Source organism: Meriones unguiculatus, chromosome 10 (genome assembly GCF_030254825.1).
Source record: "Meriones unguiculatus strain TT.TT164.6M chromosome 10, Bangor_MerUng_6.1, whole genome shotgun sequence".
Taxonomy (NCBI): domain Eukaryota; kingdom Metazoa; phylum Chordata; class Mammalia; order Rodentia; family Muridae; genus Meriones; species Meriones unguiculatus.
Window position 1 is genome coordinate 2942316 of NC_083358.1, and position 19979 is coordinate 2962294.

The 19979-nt window shown below is 58.8% G+C and overlaps 1 protein-coding gene across 4 annotated transcripts in view; it reads left to right on the forward strand.

The window, feature by feature from the left end:
• Positions 1–18705, forward strand: part of Pcnx2 (pecanex 2) — a 94878-nt gene extending 76173 nt beyond the window's left edge. For all 4 annotated transcript variants that reach the window (XM_060391784.1, XM_060391785.1, XM_060391786.1 and 1 more), the window contains exons 26-34: positions 2239–2492; positions 3879–4112; positions 4859–4980; positions 9142–9286; positions 10343–10573; positions 11074–11348; positions 11999–12177; positions 16536–16984; positions 17984–18705. In XM_060391784.1, the coding sequence (XP_060247767.1) occupies positions 2239–2492; positions 3879–4112; positions 4859–4980; positions 9142–9286; positions 10343–10573; positions 11074–11348; positions 11999–12177; positions 16536–16984; positions 17984–18151 (2057 nt within the window). In that variant the 3' untranslated portion in view covers positions 18152–18705. The remainder of the gene's footprint in view (positions 1–2238; positions 2493–3878; positions 4113–4858; positions 4981–9141; positions 9287–10342; positions 10574–11073; positions 11349–11998; positions 12178–16535; positions 16985–17983) is intronic.
• Positions 18706–19979: the final 1274 nt, after the last annotated feature.

A 19979-nucleotide genomic window follows, 5' to 3' on the forward strand; every position in this document is an offset into this window, starting at 1 on the left:
GGTCTCACTGAATTTTAGTGTATTAGAGTCTACTCCCCATGCTAGGATCATTTTCAACCCTAAATCCATCTTCAAGGGGCTATCTAGGGCACCCCAAGTCATCAGCAAACAATCTTGGTTTCCTTCCGAGACTGTGAAAATGTTGAAGAAGGCATGGACCCTGTTAACAGCTCTGTTAACAGAGGCCGATCCCCTCCCTCTCCCCATTCCCACGTGAAGTCCTCTGGAAACACACCAGTCCACACCTTCAGCATGCCCTGACCTCAGTGTGGGATGGGGTGGCCCAGGGTTGGGGATACTGTCCATGATCACCTCACAGACAGAGAGGAGTGGAGGCCCCACAACCTGGCGGCGACATCTACAGCAGAGCACCTCTCCATCGTGACCCTGTGCGACAGGCTTCTGGCCGCAAGGGGCACTGTCCCCGTGGCACCTTGCTGAGGCTCCTGTCGAATTAGCCGTCATCCTCAGTTCAAGGCCATCCAGTGTTCAGAACCAAGGTCTGGAGGGTTAACCAGGGTTATCTTGGACTATTGGGAGAGTAGGCAGGTTCTCAGTGAGGCAGCTCAGAACCTTCAAATGCCAACAGGACAGCGAGCATACGCCAGCTGCTTGTCTCTGCCTGGGAAGTGGAAACCGCCCGTGGCTGACACAAACACTGTCACTGTTAGAACTAAACCAGGGACAGACCAGCAGGGTGACCTGCTTTAAAGTCCAACAGCCGGTCCAGTTCCAGGGACCGACACGGTAGGAAGAAAGAGCCCACTCTAGCTGGCTGTCTTCTGAATTCCACTCACACACCAGGCACCCTCAAAAAAAGACAGATGTAGGAAACCCCAACACAGATGAAGTAATCCAGAGGTGCAGCCTGAGACTGTAACCACAGGGAAAGATGAACCCCAACAGGGGCCTTAACATGGTCTCTGAGCCAAAGGGAAAACCTGACAGGAAATGCAGTTAGCAGATGCCCCAGCCCATAGCTACAGGTCACCCCACGGGTGAATGTGCTTGGCTCTCTCCTCTCTCTAACACACCCCGTGGAGCACGGCCTTTACTGAGGGAGGAGTTAAATCCCACAGCAATGGAAGGCCATGGATTCCTCCTTCCTGTGTGGGCTGAGAAGCTGGGGCGCAGCTCTTACACGCAAGGCTCAGGATGACCGAAGCAGAACACGGTTCCGTTCCCGACTCAACATTCCTTGCTCTTGGTGTGGCTGGCCTGCTGTTCTTCCCTGGCCAACGTTATTTTCTCTCCGCTGTGTTTCCCTCTCCTCCGGTCTCTGCTTTGTTATTTGTCCGGGAAGGTGTTCCAGGACAGATGTCTCTAACCTCAGTTGTGTCACTAAAGACTGAGGTGATTTTCCGAGTCTCCACCAATGAGTCTGTGGCTGCCATGAAACTGTGTATCTCCCAAAACACAACCACAGAGGAGAGAGGAAAATCTGAGTGGTTGTGAGCAGAGAAACAGCCCAGTGCGGGGCACACACTTGAGGCTGAGCCCACCTAGCCCAGTCAATGAGCTCCAGGCAGCTGAGGGATGCTGCTTCCGAAAACGAGGTAGAGCTCCCGAGGAATGACCCTCAAGGTTGACCTCTTGCCTACCGATTTACACACACACACACACACACACACACACACACACACACACGCACACACACGCAGAGGAGTATGTATACATGTCTGCACATAGGCACACACCTTAAGAGTTACTGGTTATGAGAATCATGGCTGTTCGGTAGGTCTGCTTTAAGTTAAGAACAAACATTATATCCCGGCACCTTCTAGCACCGTAGAGACACCACATGGGGCTGGGCAGACGGCTCAGTGGCTAGGTGCTGGCAACTCTTCCAGACAGGCAGGTTTGATTCCCAGAAGAGTTCACAGCTGACTGTGACTCAGCTCACAGCCATCCATGACTTGGTGCCCTCTCTGCCCTCTCTGCTCTCTCTGCCCTCTCTGTTCTCTGCCCTCTCTGTCCTCTGCCCCCCCGTCCCCTCTGCCCCCTCTACCCTCTCTGCCCTCTCTGCTCTCTCTGCTCTCTCTGCCCCCTCTGCCCTCTCTGCCCTCTCTGTTCTCTACCCTCTCTACCCTCTCTACCCTCTCTGCTTTCTGAACTCTCTGCCCTCTCTACCCTCTCTGCCCTCTCTGCTCTCTCTGCCCTCTCTGTTCTCTGCCCTCTCTGCCCTCTGCCCCCTCTGCCCTCTCTGCCATCTGTGCTCTGATGCCCACTCCCGGCCAGGCACCTACTGCCAGCAGCGGGAGGTGGAAGCCATCCTGGAGGGTGACGAGGACGACCGAGGCTGCTGCTGCTGCAGGCCTGGCCACCTGCCCCACCTGCTGTCCTGCAACGCGGCCTTCCACCTGCGCTGGCTCACCTGGGAGGTCACGCGCACACAGTACATCCTGCAGGGCTACAGCATCCTCGACAACAACGCGGCCACCATGCTGCAGGTGTTTGACCTCCGCAGGGCGCTCGTCCGCTTCTACATCAAGGTGAGAGGCGGGGGAGTGGGGTGAGAGGCCAGGGAGCAGGGGTGAAGGGAGGGGGGAGTGAGAACAGGCTCCGTGCTCGAGCTACACAGCTCCTCGTTAGATGATGGGCGAATGGTCCAGCTCAGAGCCGGAAGCATGGGCCGGACACGTGGCTTGGTTGGCAGAGTGCTTGCCTGGCATGCACAGAGACCTGGGTTCAAGCCCCAGCACCGCAAAAAGCCAGATGCTATGGTGTGCAGTGTGTAAGGGAGGTGAGGGAGGAGGACCAGAAGTTCAAGGTCATTCTTGGCTACAAGGCACAAGACAAATACACAATCTGAAGATGAGGGAGAACAATGTTGAGGAGGCGGAAGGGGAGGGAGTAAAGGGAAAAGGGAAAGTCGAAAGAGAAGAGATGTGCAGCTCCGATGCCCTGAGGAGAAAAGTCGTTCTGTCCCAGGGAACCAAGCGCTGGCCTGGGAGGTGTGTCTGAGAAGCAGGGACAGCAGGAGAGGAGAGGACAGGGAAAGTGCTAGTGATGGTGCCTGGGCTGGGGGAGGCTACGGACAGGCCTTCTGAGGCCCCCAACTTAGTGCTGTCCTGTGGGCTGTCTGCATCCACCAGGGCCCGTAGCAACGGTCTCCACGAGGCAGGACCAAGATCCGGCTCCCCAGGGCTCAGTGGCTCCCAGGGCTCAGACTTTAGAGTTGGGCCCTGGGCAGGCCATTTCATCCACATTTAAGCACAGCACAATGTTGGGGGAGTTTTCTGCTGATAATGAACTCAGTCCTGTGCGTACAATGAAGTTTAAGACGTGATACATTCTAAGACTCTTCAAGCACACATGGCCTCTTCCGTAAAGATGGGTTCTGTCGACCGGGACACAGCGCTAAAGATAAGTCTAGGGAGGAGAGTCTGAGAGACCCAGAAGGGCTTGGGGAGTCGGGTGGGGCCCCACAGATAACAGAATTAACCAGTCAGGTCTGGGGAGTCAGGCGAGGCCCGCAGAGGTCACCAGCCGGTCAGGCGTGCCTGTCCCAGCCGTCTGGGCAGAGAGCAGCTCATATACCCCTGCCTTTGAAGAGACGGCCCTGAGTGTCTAACACTCCCGGTTTCCGAGAATTATCTGTGAGCAGAGGACCCCCTGCCCCGGAGCCGAGAGGCCCCAACAGAGGCCCCAGACCCGGGTGGCCAAAGCTGAGTGACGGAGCCAGTGATATCTCCTCAGCCTTGAGCCGTCTTTCCGGCCCCTTCTCACTGAGACCTGATAAGTCAAAAAATAAAACAAAACAAAATAAAATAAAATAAAATAAAATAAAATAAAATAAAATAAAATAAAATAAAATAAAAAAATACGAAGTCTTCCGGCCCTCCGCTGCGCAGCCTCAGTGCCCCTTGCCTCTGCAGAGCATAATCTACTACCTGGCGGCCTCCCCGAAGCTGCTCGCGTGGGTCAAGAACGAGGCCCTGCTGAGGTCCCTCCAGCCGTTCGCCAAGTGGCACCACATCGAGCGGGACGCCGCGATGTTCAGCGTCAACACGGACGACGACTACGTGCCGTGTCTCCAGGGCATCACGAGGGCCAGCTACTGCAACGCCTTCCTGGAGTGGATTCAGTTCTGCGCTGGGAAGAGGCAGGAGGTGGGGAGGCTGAGGGGGGAGGGGCGAGGGAGGGGTTGAAATGAGTGAGATGAGGGAGGGGGCTGAGAGCCGAGAGAGAGAGAGAGAGAGAGAGAGAGAGAGAGAGAGAGAGAGAGAGAGAGAGAGAGAGAGAGAGAGAGAGAGAGAGAGAGAGAGAGAGAGAGAGAGAGAGAGAGAGCCTTACATGGGCTTTTAAAACCTCAAAGCCGTCCCCAAAGACACGCCTCCTCCAGCAAGGACACGCCTCCTCCAGCAAGGACACGCCTCCTCCAGCAAGGACACGCCTCCTCCAGCAAGGACACGCCTTCTAATCCTTCTCAAATAGCGCCCCTTGTCTCAGCATCCATGTACCTGAGCCTGGAAGGGGCCATTCTCACTCAAGCCACCACACAGGCTTTGGGGCCTTACAGGCCAGCCCTGCATCCTGTGCCGGTTTTGCTTCCTGACTGTGCAGACGCGTGACCAGCCCCTCCCCCACCCCTGCTACCACACCTTCCCCTCCACGGTGGTCTCTGCCATGGGCCAGAAACCCCCTCCCTCCTTAACTGCTTCTTGTCAGGAATTTCACAACAATGAGAAAAGTCACCAAGACAGCGCTTCCCAAGTTCAGCCATAGAGAAACTGCCCGGGCAGGGAAGCCGTCACTCCAGGGGCAGCTGGTTAACAGCAGGGTCCACCCGGAAGTCTGTTCGACCACCCAGGTGAGAGCCTGGGTGTCAGCTGGGTTCCCATCCTTGCTCTTTCAGCTCTCCAAGGCCCTGGACCACGTGGACAGCGATGAGGACTCACCTCTGGTGACACTTTCCTTCGCCCTGTGCATTCTGGGAAGGCGAGCTCTGGGAACAGCAGCACACAGTATGGCCATGAGGTACGTCTAGGATGGCTTAGGCTTGGGCAGGTGCTGGGGTTCACGGTCGATGGAAACCGTCAGCCATTTCCTTTACCTCAAACCCGGCCTGCTTGCTTCCAGAGGCGTCCTTCCTCAGACTGTCGGGCTGGAACTGCAGACATTTTCCTTCATTGTAAGTGTCAGGCTGCTGCATTTGGAAATGTTGATGAGGCAGCTGGGCCCCAGGGCCTGCCTGCCCACCCCCTCAGTCACTGGCCATCAGTGGCCGTCCTGTGGCTTCATCTTTGGTACTCAGCCCCAGAGAAACTGAGGCAGGAGAGAGATGGAAGCTCCTGACCTAGGGGGTTAAGGTAGGTTGTCAGATGAAATCAGAATCTAGGTACACGAGGGAGCAGTTGAATCTAACAGAGAGGAGGAAAATGGGGCTGTGGGTAGAGGTCATGGCTGAGCCTTTTCTGGGTGAGTGTGGGAACATAGGTTCGGTTCCCAGCCCTGGAGGGGAATGAGGAGGATGGAGGAAAAGAGGAGAGAGCCCCGGGCATCCCAGCCAGTCCGGTGTGTCTGTCGCTTCCTCCCTGCTGAGCATCTGTGCTGCCATGGCGTGTGCCAGGCCATGGTGTGCAAAGCTGCCTGGGCACCGACTCCATGATGACTCCGAGCTCAGGAATGTCGTGCCCTCTCCTGCCCACAGGGATCCTTTCCCGTGGGAGTGGCTGTCACCCTCAGTGTCCAGGTCACCACACGCCTGCCTCTCCTCGATTTGGCAGTTGGACCCACAGGCTAACGAGAATGCTGACACGGGTGTCTGCTGGGTTTGTGCTCAGCCTGCCGGTCCTCTCTAACTCGCTATGAGAGATAAGGTCTGGGGAGATGGCCTAGGTTAAAGAGCTCGCTGTGTGAGCATGGGGACCCGAGTCCTGGTCCCGTTACCCACCCGAGAACCTGGGTGTGGGACACGCACACCATGATCCAGGGCTGGGAGGCAGACATGGCGTCTGGAGAGTTTCCAGATCACGCTTCTTCATTCCCACGGAGGCACCTGGCCTGAGGGAACAACCAGGCATCCTGCTGGTCCTTCTCCACCTGGTTTCAAGCCAGGATCCCTGACGGGAAGGTTGTTATCTTAGAAACCAGGGGGCGCTGTCACTATGTCTCCTGTCAACAGGAGAGAGTAGGAAGTCAAAGGACATGCTGGTCGGGAATTGATAGTTTCTGCTTTCGTTTGTTTGTTTGCTGTCACTATGATGGAAATGCCTCTGAGAGCAAGTTAAAAGAAAGAAGGGTTTATTTTGGGTCACGGATCACAGTTTCAAATCCATCCAGGTGAGAAGGTAACTGGGAACAGGGCTCTGACACCAGCGAGTGTGGTGTTGGTGCCGAAGGTACGGGGGGACACTACACGCACCCCCAAAGTGGAGGAAGCACAGGTGACCTGCAGGGGTGACCCACAGTGAGCCGAGCCTCACTCCCCCACGCTGCCTGAAGAAGCAGGGCTGTTGCGCTCCCTGGGGCAGCAGGGAAGGAGCCCAGCTGTCCCCGTGGGCCCAATCCCAGGGACTGAGAGAGCACAGGCGACAGCCAGGCTGGGCTGGTTGGGCTTTGTGTTAGTTGTCGTTCTAGTTGCTAAGCTCAGAAGGCCTGTAAGAGCTTTGGCTCGAGGTGTCCAATCCTCCCTGATATGAGAGGCATGATAGTGCCTGTCAGACGGGAGGAGGGCAGAGCAGTAACCGGAAGGGCTGGGCTCAAAGCCAGATGTGGCTTCGTCCTACTGTCCCTGCCTGGACGCAGCTGCCCTCTGCTGGTCCTCCAGGCGTCCAGCCCCGCAGTGACATAGCCCGTGACAGCCCAGACCCCGCCATGTGGGAGTCTGTCATTTCTCAGTGCCGTCAGTGTGTGTGTGTGTCCATGTGCTTATACAGGTGTGCATGGACGCCAGGCGATGGCCTCGGCTGCCATTCTTCAGGCACCGTGCACCTCTGTCTAGAAACAAGTACTCCCAATGGCTTGGTGTGTCCCTGTGGGCCCCGCCGGCTGCCCAGTGAGCCTCAGGGATCCGCCTCTCAGCCCAGGGAGGGCATGCAGTCAGGCTGGCTTCTCAGCTGAAAAGCTCCAAAGCCAAGTTCCCTGCAGGTGGTGTAGACTTCGCGCCCTCCGTGCTCCGCCCCTGCCCTGCTGTGCTCCACCCAGCGGTACTTCAGCAGCTGGCAGGATGTCCCTTTCCTCTTCTTTCCCTCCAGGGGGAAGGCCCATTATGAAACACCTCCCACTGGAGCTGCTCAGTGTCTGAGGCCGGGGGTGACTCCCCGGGCTGGAGGGGCTCCCTCGTGGTCTCCGTTCAGGTGGAGAGGCACTTCAAGGACGCACTGAGCACCACACTGTGTCGTTTCCCTGAACAGAGGGTCAGCCTCTGGAGCACAGCTGAGGCCTCAGATAGGAGCCGGTGTCTCAGGGAGGCTCCGGTGGACCAGCAGCAGGCTCCCGTACCTGTGGGGTTCCCTGAGGGTCTGGGTGAATCCTCCAGTCTCCCTTTGGGCTGTCCTCGTTCTCACATCTAAAAGGAGTTTCCCTCCTACACTGATGCACATGGGGTGTCCCAGTACCTTCCTGCACTCGGCCCACACATGACCTAGCACCTCACTTCCACATGTGTGCTTAGTGCCTTTCCAGCAACAGGGGCATCCCCAGATGTTTGCCCATGGCAGGTGTCACTCAACTATGGAAGCCTCAGACCACAGCCAGCCCAGCTGCAGCCCCGCTCTGTCCCTATGGCCTCTCTGCCCCCAGGCACTGGCTGCAGCGCTCAGCCTATTGGGAGCTTTGCTTTGAGCAGACACCCTTTGGAAATGGCCACCTCCTCCACCTCGGTACAGAGGGTTCTAGGTCCCTCCAGCCCATCTGAGGCGGCCCTGGCAGCCTGATTTCTCACAGCCTGCTCCAGCACAAAGCCTGTGTGCTGTTCTCCTGGGTGGAAATCGACAAAGAGGGCATATCCCACAGCAACTCTAGGCAGGGGCTATGCCTCCCTGAGGCTCAGGTCCAACACGCTGTATCGGCAGCTCAGAAGTCTTCCCATTAAATCCTTGAAGATTCTTTCCCCACATTTGTCCTGCTCCTCCTGTCCCCGGCCAGCCCTGTCCAGGGTGCTGTCTGTCCTGTTTGCTTCACCCTGCATCTCAGGGTACCCATGGGAAGGCACAGTGTAGACGTAAGAATGGAGGACAGGAAGACCATCCTTCCTATCCCCAAATCAGGACACAGTGCTCTCCCAAGCTCACTTGTCAAGTGCAGGCAGAAAAGGCCCTGGGCCCTGTTCATTGCTCAGGTAACTCTCAATGAGAGCTGGGAGAGACAGGAAGTGAGACAAAGCAGGAAAGCCTGGACATGAGAAAGCCCTGACAACCCTGGCAGAGCGTGGGCCACTGACCTTGATCCTCACCACCCTGCTTCTTCCCTAGGCATGAAGAAAGGGAGGCAAAGAGAGCAGAGGTGCCCGGAGGACCCAAGAGTCCACGCTTGGGTGCCATCTGGTTATTTTCCCCCTCTCTGTATTCTGGGAGAATCCAGTCTCTACTGTGGTTAACACAGCCCTGAGACCTCAAGAGGGGAAGTTAGACGCTGTTGAGGGGAGGGGAGGTCTGGCAGTGCCAGTGTGGCTGGGAGGGTGAGCCTGCCCTCTGGTGTGTGTGTCTGGCCGTTCCAGGCTGGGTTTCAGTTTTACGGTCAGAGCCCATGGCAGTGGTTTCTATGGTGAAGAGGACCTTCCACTAAGCTCCAGCACACTTCACACCCAGCTGTGGGGCCGGGCACTGGGGCTTCTGGGAAAGTCCAGAGCCCTCTTCCTCTCCGTGCCGGGCCAGCCTAACTCATGAAGATGTGTGCACTCGCAGGCAAGCGGTCACACATCTCATTACTCTTGTTTCCATCCATCGTATTGGAGACCGCGTCTTCCGTTGGTCTGGATTCACTGGCTGAGCTAGACCCAGGGCCCGTCCTGCCTCAGCCCCTGGCACTGGGGCCACAGGCACAAACCAGCACATGTGGCTTTTGACGTGGGTTCTGGAAACCCAGGTCCTCGTGTTTGTGTGTGCCATCTGCCCAGCCGGGAAATGCAGGCGCTGGGGGGACGGAGAGGCCATGAGCACTGGGCACAGGGGCCCACATGCCTGCCTGTGCTTGCAGCCTGGACTCCTTCCTGTACGGGCTGCACGCCCTCTTCAAGGGCGACTTCCGGGTCACCACTCGAGACGAGTGGGTGTTTGCTGACATGGACCTGCTGCACAGGGTCGTTGTTCCTGCCGTCCGCATGTCCCTGAAACTGCACCAGGTAAGAAGCCGCCCCCGCAAAAAGGACTCAACCGGAACCAGAAAGAGTCTGTCTCATCGCCTTTGCTCCCTGTCCACAGTAGGGTGAGCAGCCTTGTCCTGTCCTCCATGGTCCTCCCCGGCCTCCCCCATCCTCCCCATCCTCCCCCGCCCTCCTCCCAGGAATCCCCGCTCTGGGATGTTCCTCAGCCCCAGACGCTTAGATTGACCTCAGCCAATGGAGCCCAGCACAAATCCTCTAAAGTCATGAGCTGAAACTGAGAGCTTCTCCCTTCAAGTTGTTTGTGTCCAGTTCTGGGTTACAGTGAGGAGAAGAGTAAATAATGCGGGGTGTGGAGGCGGGGGGACTGCGGGGGCGGGGACACCTCGGGTCAGTGATGTGCTTGTGCAAGCTCAGGGACCTGAGTTAGAACACAGAACACAGGTAGAAAACCGAGGCGCGGACGCCAGCGGCTCCCTCAGCTTGACCAGTAAGGACCCTGTTTCAAACACCACTCGGGTAGCCAGCGCGATGCCCAGGGCTGCCCTCTCTGCTTGCACGGTCACACGCATCACACACACAGGACAACGTCCATAGCCTTCATCTCTCTGGTGTGTGGTACACGCTCAAACACTAATTAAATCGAGGAATGCAGAGGGGGACTGGGAGGAGCGGGCTGCAGTCAAGATGGAAAGTGAATAAATAAATAAAATTCAAAAAGCGAGGAATTACTCTAGGTCAGCCTCGGCTACAGTGTGAGACCTTGTCTCAGAAAAAACCCTACACAAACGAAGTAACAAAAACAGACTCTTTGGGAAGAACGCGCCCCTGTCCTGGAGAGCCTCGGGATTACTCAGTACTTAGTCCTGCAAACAGTGCGGTGGTCTAAATAAACGCGACATTACCCAACGGCCATCTTCCCCGAGGTGACGGTCCACCAGGAAGAGCGGCTCCGCCTGGTTAGGGACAGGCTGAAATGCCCTCGGTACCCAGCTCAGGGGTCAGGGGCGGGGTTGGGGCGGAGGAGGGCGTGTGGCCTCTGCCCGGCCTCGCTGAGCCCCCGCGGTCTCCCCACAGGACCAGTTCACCTGCCCGGACGAGTACGAGGAGCCCGCGGTTCTCTACGAAGCCATCCGGGCCTTCGAGAAGAAGGTGGTCATCTGCCACGAGGGGGACCCGGCCTGGAGAGCCGCGGTGCTGTCCAACCAGGAGGAGCTGCTGACCCTGAGGCACGTGGTGGACGAGGGCGCCGACGAGTACAAGGTCATCATGCTGCACAGGGGCTTCCTGAGCTTCAAGGTCATCAAGGTGAGCGGCGCCCTGTTCTCCCACGGGGGAGCAAAGGGAAAGAGGGCAGAGCAGGGGTCCCAGGGCGGGGGGTGGGGCCGAGGAGCAGCCGGAAAGCCTTGGCTCGCTGGTGGAGCATCTGCCTCCTCTAGAACCAGTCACAGCAGAGTCGCGTTCTGTTTTCGAGTCTCTTAATGCGTTAGGTAACTTACGATATAAGACTTGTGGCCACTAGCCGTGGCCTGGAAGTCTCCAGAACTGTCTCTGTTGCCTGCGCCTGGGTGTGAGAGCCCTCTTCCCCGTGACCCTTCGTCTTTGACAGGGCTCAGAGGAAACCCTACCTCCTTGCTGCTTTCCCTACCCCCCCCCCCATGAATATGATGTCATTTAGGCCCGAGACAATGGCCATGAGTTCCATCCTCAGACTCCCTGCCCGAGAGCCACACCCGCTCCCCGCGGGTCCCCAGCGTCCCCAGGGTCCCGCGGTGGCTGAGGGCCTCTCCCACCCCGCCCACCTGCAGGTGAACAGGGAGTGCGTGCGGGGCCTCTGGGCCGGGCAGCAGCAGGAGCTCATCTTCCTGCGCAACCGCAACCCGGAGCGCGGCAGCATCCAGAACAACAAGCAGGTCCTGCGCAACCTCATCAACTCGTCCTGCGACCAGCCCCTGGGCTACCCCATGTTCGTGTCGCCGCTGACCACGTCCTACCTCGGCACGCACACGCAGCTGCGGAGCGTCTGGGGCGGGCCTGTCACCCTGGACCGCGTGAGGTCGTGGCTCCAGGCCAGGTGGCTGAGGTAGGCCCGGGCCGAGCGCGGGCAGCTCTGGGCAGCGGGGGGAGGATCCACGGGGAATGTCGCTGTCCCCACTCGCAGGCCCAGGCTGTGTGCCCGCTAACTGGTCTGAGGGACCGTGGGCGCTCTTGTGTGGTGTTTTTAAATCTTGTTTGCGTGCATGCTCATGTGCGTGCTGAGTCCTCAGGCTTACACTGCACAGCGGGCGCCTGATGACCAGGCCCTGTCCCCAGCTCTCTCCGGTGTTCTGAAGTGACTGGCCCCTGCAGAGGGCCTTCGGGCGTGCCACTCTTCCTTTCCGCCTAACACGAGGACGGACGCCAGTTTCCGGGGGCGCTGACTGCCTGCGTGCGGCGGCTCGCTCCAGCTGGGTTCACAGGGAAGGCTCGGGGCCGCCTCTGCACCCGGCATGCCTCGTCAGCATTTATTTATTGACTATGCCCTGGGCCCCTTCCTCACTGGCAGTCCGGGGGTGCTGTCCACCAGGTCATTCACGGCCAGGGTCAGGGGTCGGGAGTCGCTCGCAGCCTGCGGAATGCACCGTCAGCGCCGCCGTCAGTGGCGACACAGTCTTACGGGACCTCTGCCCTGTGCGCCACGTGAGAGTGTGGGAGGCGGGCTGGTGAGACCCCGACGCTCCGTCCCTCCTGCAGGATGAGGAAGGACTGCAGTGTGGGCCAGCGGAGCGGGGGCAACATCGAAGACGCGGATGCCGGGGCGCCGGCGGCAGGCGGCAGCAGCGCCCCTAGTGGAGAGAGCCGCGACAGCAGCACAGAACAGCCCCGGCGAGGCGCCCAGTGGGCCTCACCCCGGGGAAGGGCGCCGAGGGCAGGTGAGTGTGCGCTTCGGGTCCAGCGTCGTGGGATGTGCTCTCTGCTCGCCGGGGCCTTTTGCTGCTGTCAAGGAGCTTGGGGTTAGGGCTGGCTGTGGGAAGAGATTTACTCGGAGATGCCCTCTGCTGGCTGGGTGCAGCTTTAGTCACTCACCATCCATGTGTCCTTTTCCTTGGGTGGTTGTCTGTCTGCCTATCAGACGCACCCTGTGCCCCTCAGTGCTGTGCTGTTCCTGGGTATGGCGTGCTGTGGGCACAGACCTTCTTTGTCTGTAGGGGGTTCCCTGCCCCTCACACTCTCCGTGGTAACCAAAATTCCAAGACAGAAAGAACAAGGGTGGAAGGCCATGATCAGAGTGAGCAGAGGAAGGGCCTGGGAGCTGAGCCGAAACCTCAGAACACTTCTGCCAACCACGGAACACATGGCATCAAAACGGACAGGCTGAGCTGGCTGGGCAGGGAGGGCCACAGAGGACACGGCCCACGGCCCGGGAGGCAGAGGCCCTGGCCTGGTTCCTGGTGCTCCTGGCTCTGCACTCAGCAGCCTGTCAGAACTTCCATCCTTTGCCCCCAGCTTCTCTCTATTCAGCTTCTAAAAGCATTTCATAAGCACTTCTGTGGATGGTTCCTCTGTAACTCTGCACCAGAGGGACCAGAAGGGCAGTGCCCAGAGCAAGACAAGGATGGGGAAACAAGATGTAAGATTACATGAATGTGACGGGTTGGCTGGGGATGGGGGTCCTGAACAGATGAGCAGGTAAATGACTGATAGATAATAGAGAGTAGAGAGGACTGGAAGGTCGTAGATATGGTCATAGGTAATAGGTAGGTAGGTAGGTAGGCAGACAGACAGACAGATAGACAGATGATACTGATAGGTAGACAGACAGAAGATACATAGATGATACGTAGACAGATAGATGATAGATAGATAGATAGATAGATGATACATAGATAGACAGATGGATGGATTGATAGATCAGACAGACAGATGAGGACAGGTGAGAAGCGGGACTGTAGAGAGAGGAGGTGGACAGGAGTGACGGGAAGACAGATAAGCGGGTGACTGACAGTGCAGCAGTAAGGCAGACGAGCAGGCGGTTGGCAGAGAGGGAAAGGGCTGCAGTTGGTTACTCGGCGCAGACACTGCTCCTTCACCCACTAGCCACTGTCCCCTGAGCCCAGCACAGCCCCCACGGCCCCCAGCATGCCGGGGTCATCACTGTTTCCATAGCCTTTGATGTGAGGCATCACACCTGTGCAAAGGAAAAGCATTTCTAGGCGGGAAAGCATGCATGCACCTGCACTGTCCTGTCCTTGCTGCTGACACATCTGACTAGAGCAAGGCTGGAGAGGCGCAGATTGTGTCCCAGGCCCTCACTGGCATCCGAGGCCTTCCTGATGAAGGCCTTCTGCCTGCAGGGCAGGGCAGGGCAGGGCAGGGCAGGGCAGGGCAGGGCAGAGCAGAGAGCAGAGCAGAGAATAGAGCAGAACAAAGAGAAGAGAGAGAGGAGAGCAGAGAGAACATAGCTGAGAGCAGAGACAGAGAGCAGAGCAGAGAGAGAGCTGAACAGAGAGAGAGCAGAGAGCTCAGAGCTCAGAGCAAAGAGAGAACAGAGAGAGAGCTGAGCAGAGCAGAGAGAGAGAAAGAGCGGAAAGAGAGCAGAGCAGAGAGCAGAGCAGAGAGAGAGCTGAACAGAGAGAGAGCAGAGAGCTCAGAGCTCAGAGCAAAGAGAGAACAGAGAGAGAGCTGAGCAGAGCAGAGAGAGAGAAAGAGCGGAAAGAGAGCAGAGCAGAGAGCAGAGCAGAGAGAGAGCTGAGCAGAGAAAGAGCAGAGAACTCAGAGCAAAGAGAGAACAGAGAGAGAGCAGAGCAGAAAGCTGAGAGCAGAGAGCTGAGAGCAGAGCAGAGAGCTGAGAGCAGAGCAAAGAGAGAGCAGAGAAAAAGCAGAGAGCAGAGCAGTGCCCTTGGCTGGTGAGGCCAGAGGATCCAGATGCCAGCTTTGCTAAGACCCAAGCTACACAGCGGGGGGTGCCCCCCCTCCACTTACTACCAGATCTGTGATCTGAGGCCCGTGTTGCTGAAAGATATTTGAAAAGCTAAACCAGGGGTGATCTTGGGTCACATTTCTTAAAACTCTTCTTCTAAGTCCAGCCCGACTCTGAACTTGCAAGTAAAGGAGCCATGCTGGCTAAATAGCCCAGAGCCCGGGCTCCTGGCCCGTGACCACAGCCAGCGCTGGGGCGAGGGTCCCCAGCCTGGCCTAGCTGGTGGTGCCCTCCTTGTTCTGCACCCTGTGTGACCACTGCACTTCGCTGCAGACGCTGTGTGCGCAGGGCTGATCTTGGGACACCACCCAAGGGCTGTGCTGACACGGGTTTCCTGACACTCTCCAGGGCTCTGGGCCCTCAGGGATGCGCTGTCTCCCCTTCCCAGATGGGGATGTGGAGCATAGAGAAGATATGTCATCACCCTAAGGTAGCAGCCAAGCTGGATTCAGAGGAGGGGTAGACCTGAGCCCCTGAGCTCACCCCCCTCCCCCTCCTCAGCTGCTACCCCGCCCTGAGAGCGGTGAGCGAGCCCCAGGGCACCACCTCCAGCTGTACCTCTGGCCGTGTCCCCGCCTGCCACAGCCTCGTACTGTCCCCTGGCTTCCTGCAGCTAGAACTGACCCTTCATTCCTCCTGAGGCAGCCCCTTCCCCACTGTGGGCAGACACGGGATGGGAACATGGTTCAAAGCCAAGACCCCTCCCTATTGTGGCAGAATGAGGGAAGCGGGCACTGCAACAAGGCGCCTGAGCTTGTGCCCAGCAGAGCTGAGGATGAACCTGCACCCTGCACACTCGGAGGGCAAGAAAGGAGAAGGGCGCACCCCTCCCCCACTTACAGACAAGGCTGCTGCCTGCATTTCTCTTCTACCAGCTCCTGGTCTCCACAGAGCAACCCAACTGACTGACTCAGGGGACTGGGTCCAGCGCCCGGGAAGCGGGGTGGCTGGTGGGGGTTATGGGTTCTGTCTGCAGATGGGGTTCTGCACTTGGTCTTCACAGACGCAGAGTGCGCTCAGAGGGAGGGGAGCCGGACTATAGGCCCCACAGCCTGCCCGTGACCCACTTCTTCCAGGGAGGAGCCGTTCAAAGGTCCCAGCCTCCACCACCTAGATGCCACACAGGAGTTGGGGAAGCCAGTTCTGCTAAACCTTAAGTGCTAGCTGCCGTGTGAGTGTGACAGACAGGCACTCGGGGCCCCTGGGAAGCACAGGCAGAATGCAGTCACTGGAAAGTGTGAGTGTGTGCTGTTAGCAGGACCTCGTTTGCACCGCCCAGCTGACTGGCCGGTCTTCCCTCCGTGCGCCGCCTCCCATGACCAGCTCGTCTGTTGGCAAAGCTCCTTATACCCCCCAGTCATCTGGCTGGACTGAACGGTACAGGTCCCAGGCACGGGGAGATGGCCCGGCAGTGAGGCTGCGACCCGCTGACCGGTAGTGCGCATCCCGCAGGAGAGAAGGGCCACAGCTTCGCGTCACCAAGGCTCTCTCCACAGCCTTCCAGATAGTGAGCAAAGATGGAGAAAACGAGTCAGGCAGCGAGATCTCCGCTCCGTCTCCGTTCAGGCCTGAAGGTTCTCCCTGAAGTGCTAGCGGTTTGACGTGCCGTTGTGGAAGAGCAGGCTAATTGTGAAACAGGGAGCCGGAGCAGCTGCACAGATGATTTTTGATGCGGCTTTCTTGGGCACGGTGCTGTTTCATTTGGAAAATTAAAGTTGAAAAAAAAAAGAAGAGCAGCACAAAGCTGACAGAGCCTGAGGCATAGCTGGGGAGATGGCTCAGTCTGCACAATGCTCGCCTCCTCAGCCTGCAGAGCTGGCCTGGAGCAGCTCCTTGGCCCGCCGCCCGTCACCCCAGCACAGTGGGGGGGGGGCAGCCACTCCCCTAGCTGCAGCCCCAGGCCCAGGGTATCTGACGTTTGCAGTCTCAGGGGCACTGCACACGAGGACACATGCACACAGACATGCACACGCAGAACTAGGAAAAAACAGTTCGCTGAACACAGTAATTAAACGCTACATTTAAAAGGTGGAATGAAGCCTGGTGATAAACGTGCGTGGCGTTTGTGGCCTCCTGAGATTTCCCGTAAAGGCACGCTAGCAGTTTGCATAGGAACTGTTCTCAGAAAGTTCATGTCTTGAAGTGGTAGCCGTGAAGGTGAGCTCAGTCGTGGCAGTGGCACACGGAAAGCGGCCCATGCAGCCACGGTATTGAGAGCGTGCTGCCCTCAGTGGCGGCCACCGTGTCCATCACTGCCACCTCAGTGAGTGCTCCTTACAGGCTTGACAGCTGCTCTGCTCTCTCCCACAGGCCGGAGGAAGGGCAGGAGCCACTCCGTCCAGGCACACTCAGCAGTGAGCCAGAGGCCACCTCATCTGAGCTCCTCGGGTCCCATCCTGGAGAGCCACCAGGCCTTCCTCCAGACGTCCACGTCTGTGCACGAGCTGGCCCAGCGGCCCTCGGGCAGCCGGCTCTCCCTGCCCACCTCCGCGGCCTCCCTGCATGCCCAGCCACCTCCCGTCACGACCACGGGCCACCTGAGTGTCCGAGAGCGGGCCGAGGCGCTCATTCGGTCTAGCCTGGGCTCCTCAACCAGCTCCACTCTCAGCTTCCTCTTTGGCAAAAGGAGCTTCTCCAGCGCACTGGTCATATCCGGCCTCTCTGCCGCAGAGGGCGGCAACACCAGTGACACACAGTCTTCCAGCAGCGTCAACATCGTGATGGGCCCTTCTGCCAGGGCCGCTGGCCGCGCTGCTCGGGTAAGGGCTGCGGCGGGGGACGGGCAGGAGGGTGCCATGGGCCAGGGTCCCGCCAGCCAGGAGCCCCTGCCTTCTTCTAGGGCTGGCTGCACCATAGCAAGCAAGGCGACCCCCCAGCTCTTGGGTCACAGGCCCCTTCCCTTGGGTGATTTTAGGGCTCAGTGGAACCCAGCATGATTATCTCCGTAAGCCAGAGCCTAGGAAAGGGACGACGCCTCCCCACCCACTCTGTGGAAGCGAGATCCTTCCTCTCCGATGTGGTGCTCTGGCCCGAGGGGGGAAGGAAGGACAGAAGTGGGCACCGCACTAAAATTGTCCTGCGCTCCCCATCTTAAGATGGCCAACGCTTCCAAGCTGTGCCAGAACCGGGGGCAGATAAGAGGCTGCCTGCCCAGAATTCACGCTAGCTGACACCAGGTCAGACTCCTGTGTGAAAAAGAAAGGGGCAGGCCCTCAGGAGTGCCCCCACGGCCTCGGTTAGGAAAGGAAACAGAACGGGCCAAGGCAAAGCTCAGGCAGATCTGCTGCTCACCCCGGAGTCCCGAGCTCAGTTACCCTCTGTCTTCTCCCTCGGCAAAGAGGCACAAACCACCTTTCCTCTCCTGCCCCGCCCACCGCCCACTTCCAGGGTTCTGGCAGTCCCCTGTTCCGTCTCCAGCAAGGATGACATTCAGGACTCTGAGCGTCTGGAACCCAGGGCCTCTCGCACCACTTGTGCGCTGAGTGTGCGATGGCAGCACCAGCCCAGGGCCAGGAGGGTGGCTGGTTCTCACACACACACTCACGCTCCACTCCCTGGAGCTGCCTTTGGACCTGGGGCGTGTCCACATCTCCGGAGCAGAGCCCTGGACACTAGTGGGCTCGGTGACAGGCCTGAGTGTAAGGGCCCGCCCTCAGAATGTGCAGCCTCCGGCCTCGGTGCCTGTGTCTAGGTGATGGGGGGACTCGGGGGGCAGGGAGCACAGGCTCAACATCCCTGCTCCTCTCTTCTTCCTTAAGCACTTCTCTGATCCGTGCGAGCCCAGTGACAGCCCGGAGCAGGAGCGGCTCCGAGATGCGCGCCTGGCGGAGGCTGGGACCGTGGGCGTGCTGTGCCGGAGGGCCAGCCAGGAGGACATGGGCCTGGACGACACGGGCTCCCAGCAGAGCGCCTCGGACGAGCAGTAGTGGGACCCGGGGACCCCGGCCACTTGGCCCTCCCCGGGGAGAGGAGGGCTGCCAAGAGCAGTCGTTTATCTCAGGTTTGAAACACTTGCTCAGGGGGCGGTGGACGCCGGGCCTCAGTCAGGCACTGGCTGGACGCTTCTCCGAAAGCCACGCCCATCTTAAAGCAGCCCTGTGAGTAGGACGGTGACCACCCCCTCCTGGGCAGGTAAAATTAGAGCAGCCCTGTGGCAGGTTACTGTCACCGAGAGCACTGGGCACAGCCCCGGAGCCGGACGCATCTGGTCACACCAGCAGGTCACAGGCTCACTCAAGGCCACCTGGAAAGGGCCCGTTCTCCACCGCCTTCGCAGAGCTGTAGGTGCAAGCCACTAGCAACAGCTGATCCAGGAGAGCCCAGAGGCGACACGCTCCACCCTCTGCTCCTCAGGGTTCTGGCCCTATGGACCCCCGCGTGCTTCCCAGGAATGCATGCCCGTCTTCCGAGCTGAACACGCTGTACTGTACATGAGCACATTTGCACACACCGTTGTTTTAGGGATTAAAATGTTTACAGTTACGGCTGTCTGCTGTCCTCCCTGCTGTGCCCTGAGAGTGTGGGAGGGATGCAAATCTCCGGCAGATGACCCACAGGGCGGGGCGGGGCAGGGGACAGGGGACAGGGCTGGGCCATTGAATAGAGCGGGTGGGAGGACAGAGGCAGGGCGGGGGCAGAGGACAGGGGCGGGGCTGCTCACCAGCCTCACCAACCTTCTGGAAAGGCAGTGGTGGAAAGAACTGTCCAGTCAGGTAGGGGAGTATCTCCAAAGCGTCCAAGATTGGAAGAAGGTTGCTGCAAAGAGTGGAGATGGCAGTCCCTCACCACCAGGAATAGGGGACGATGGTTTCCGTGTGTGATATGCGTGTGGGGGCATTCGTGTGGGTGGGAGGCAGCGTGCATGCATTCCTGTGTGTGCATGCGTGTGTGTGTAACAGATTCACATGTGCATGCATTCCTGTGTGTGCATGCGTGTGTGTGTAACAGATTCACATGTGCATGCATTCCTGTGTGTGCATGCGTGTGTGTGTGTAACAGATTCACATGTGCATGCATGACAGATTTACGTGTGCGTGCGTGTGTGTGACAGACTCGCACCTGTCTGAGTGCCACCATCATCCCGCAGGTGGCCCACCTTGTCTTTGAGGTAGCGTCTTGCTGTCCTAGAGCCTGCAGGTCAGGCCGGGGTGGCCAGAGGGCTCCAGGGACCCCAGTGTGTCTCTGCAGTGGTGAATCACAAGTGTGTGCCCACCCTGGCTCCTCTCCTTGTGTGGGTTCTGGGGATCACGGCCAGGCCCTCTTGCTCACCAGGCACGCTTCCCACACCTCCTCTCCAGACTCTGCTTTGTAGGAGTCAGCAACAGCCAAGGACCGCACAACCCCAAGGCAGTGCACACGGCAGAGGCGGCCCCTGGCCTCCATGTGCTCCGGGGCGTGTCGGCAGCCACCTGACACTAGCAAGCCCGAGCACACACAGAGGAGGGCTAGCGACGACCCGCAGTGGGTGCGCTCTGCCAACAGCGAGGACCTCTGTGATCCAGGAACAGAGCGTCTCCCTGTGCACAGCCCCTTGTCCTAGAAGCTGGCGTGAGCCGCTGCACTTCCCTGCTGACTCAGGCTAACCGGGAGCCACCCCCAAGCGCCTGGGGCACCAGCAGGGGTCATGTGGCTCTGAGCTGGGGTGCACCCTACGTGACCTCGGCAAGAGGAGAGACACCTGCCTGTGTCAGCCAACTGGGGGCACAGCCACTGCACACACAGCCATGGAGCACACACAGCCACCGCACACATAGC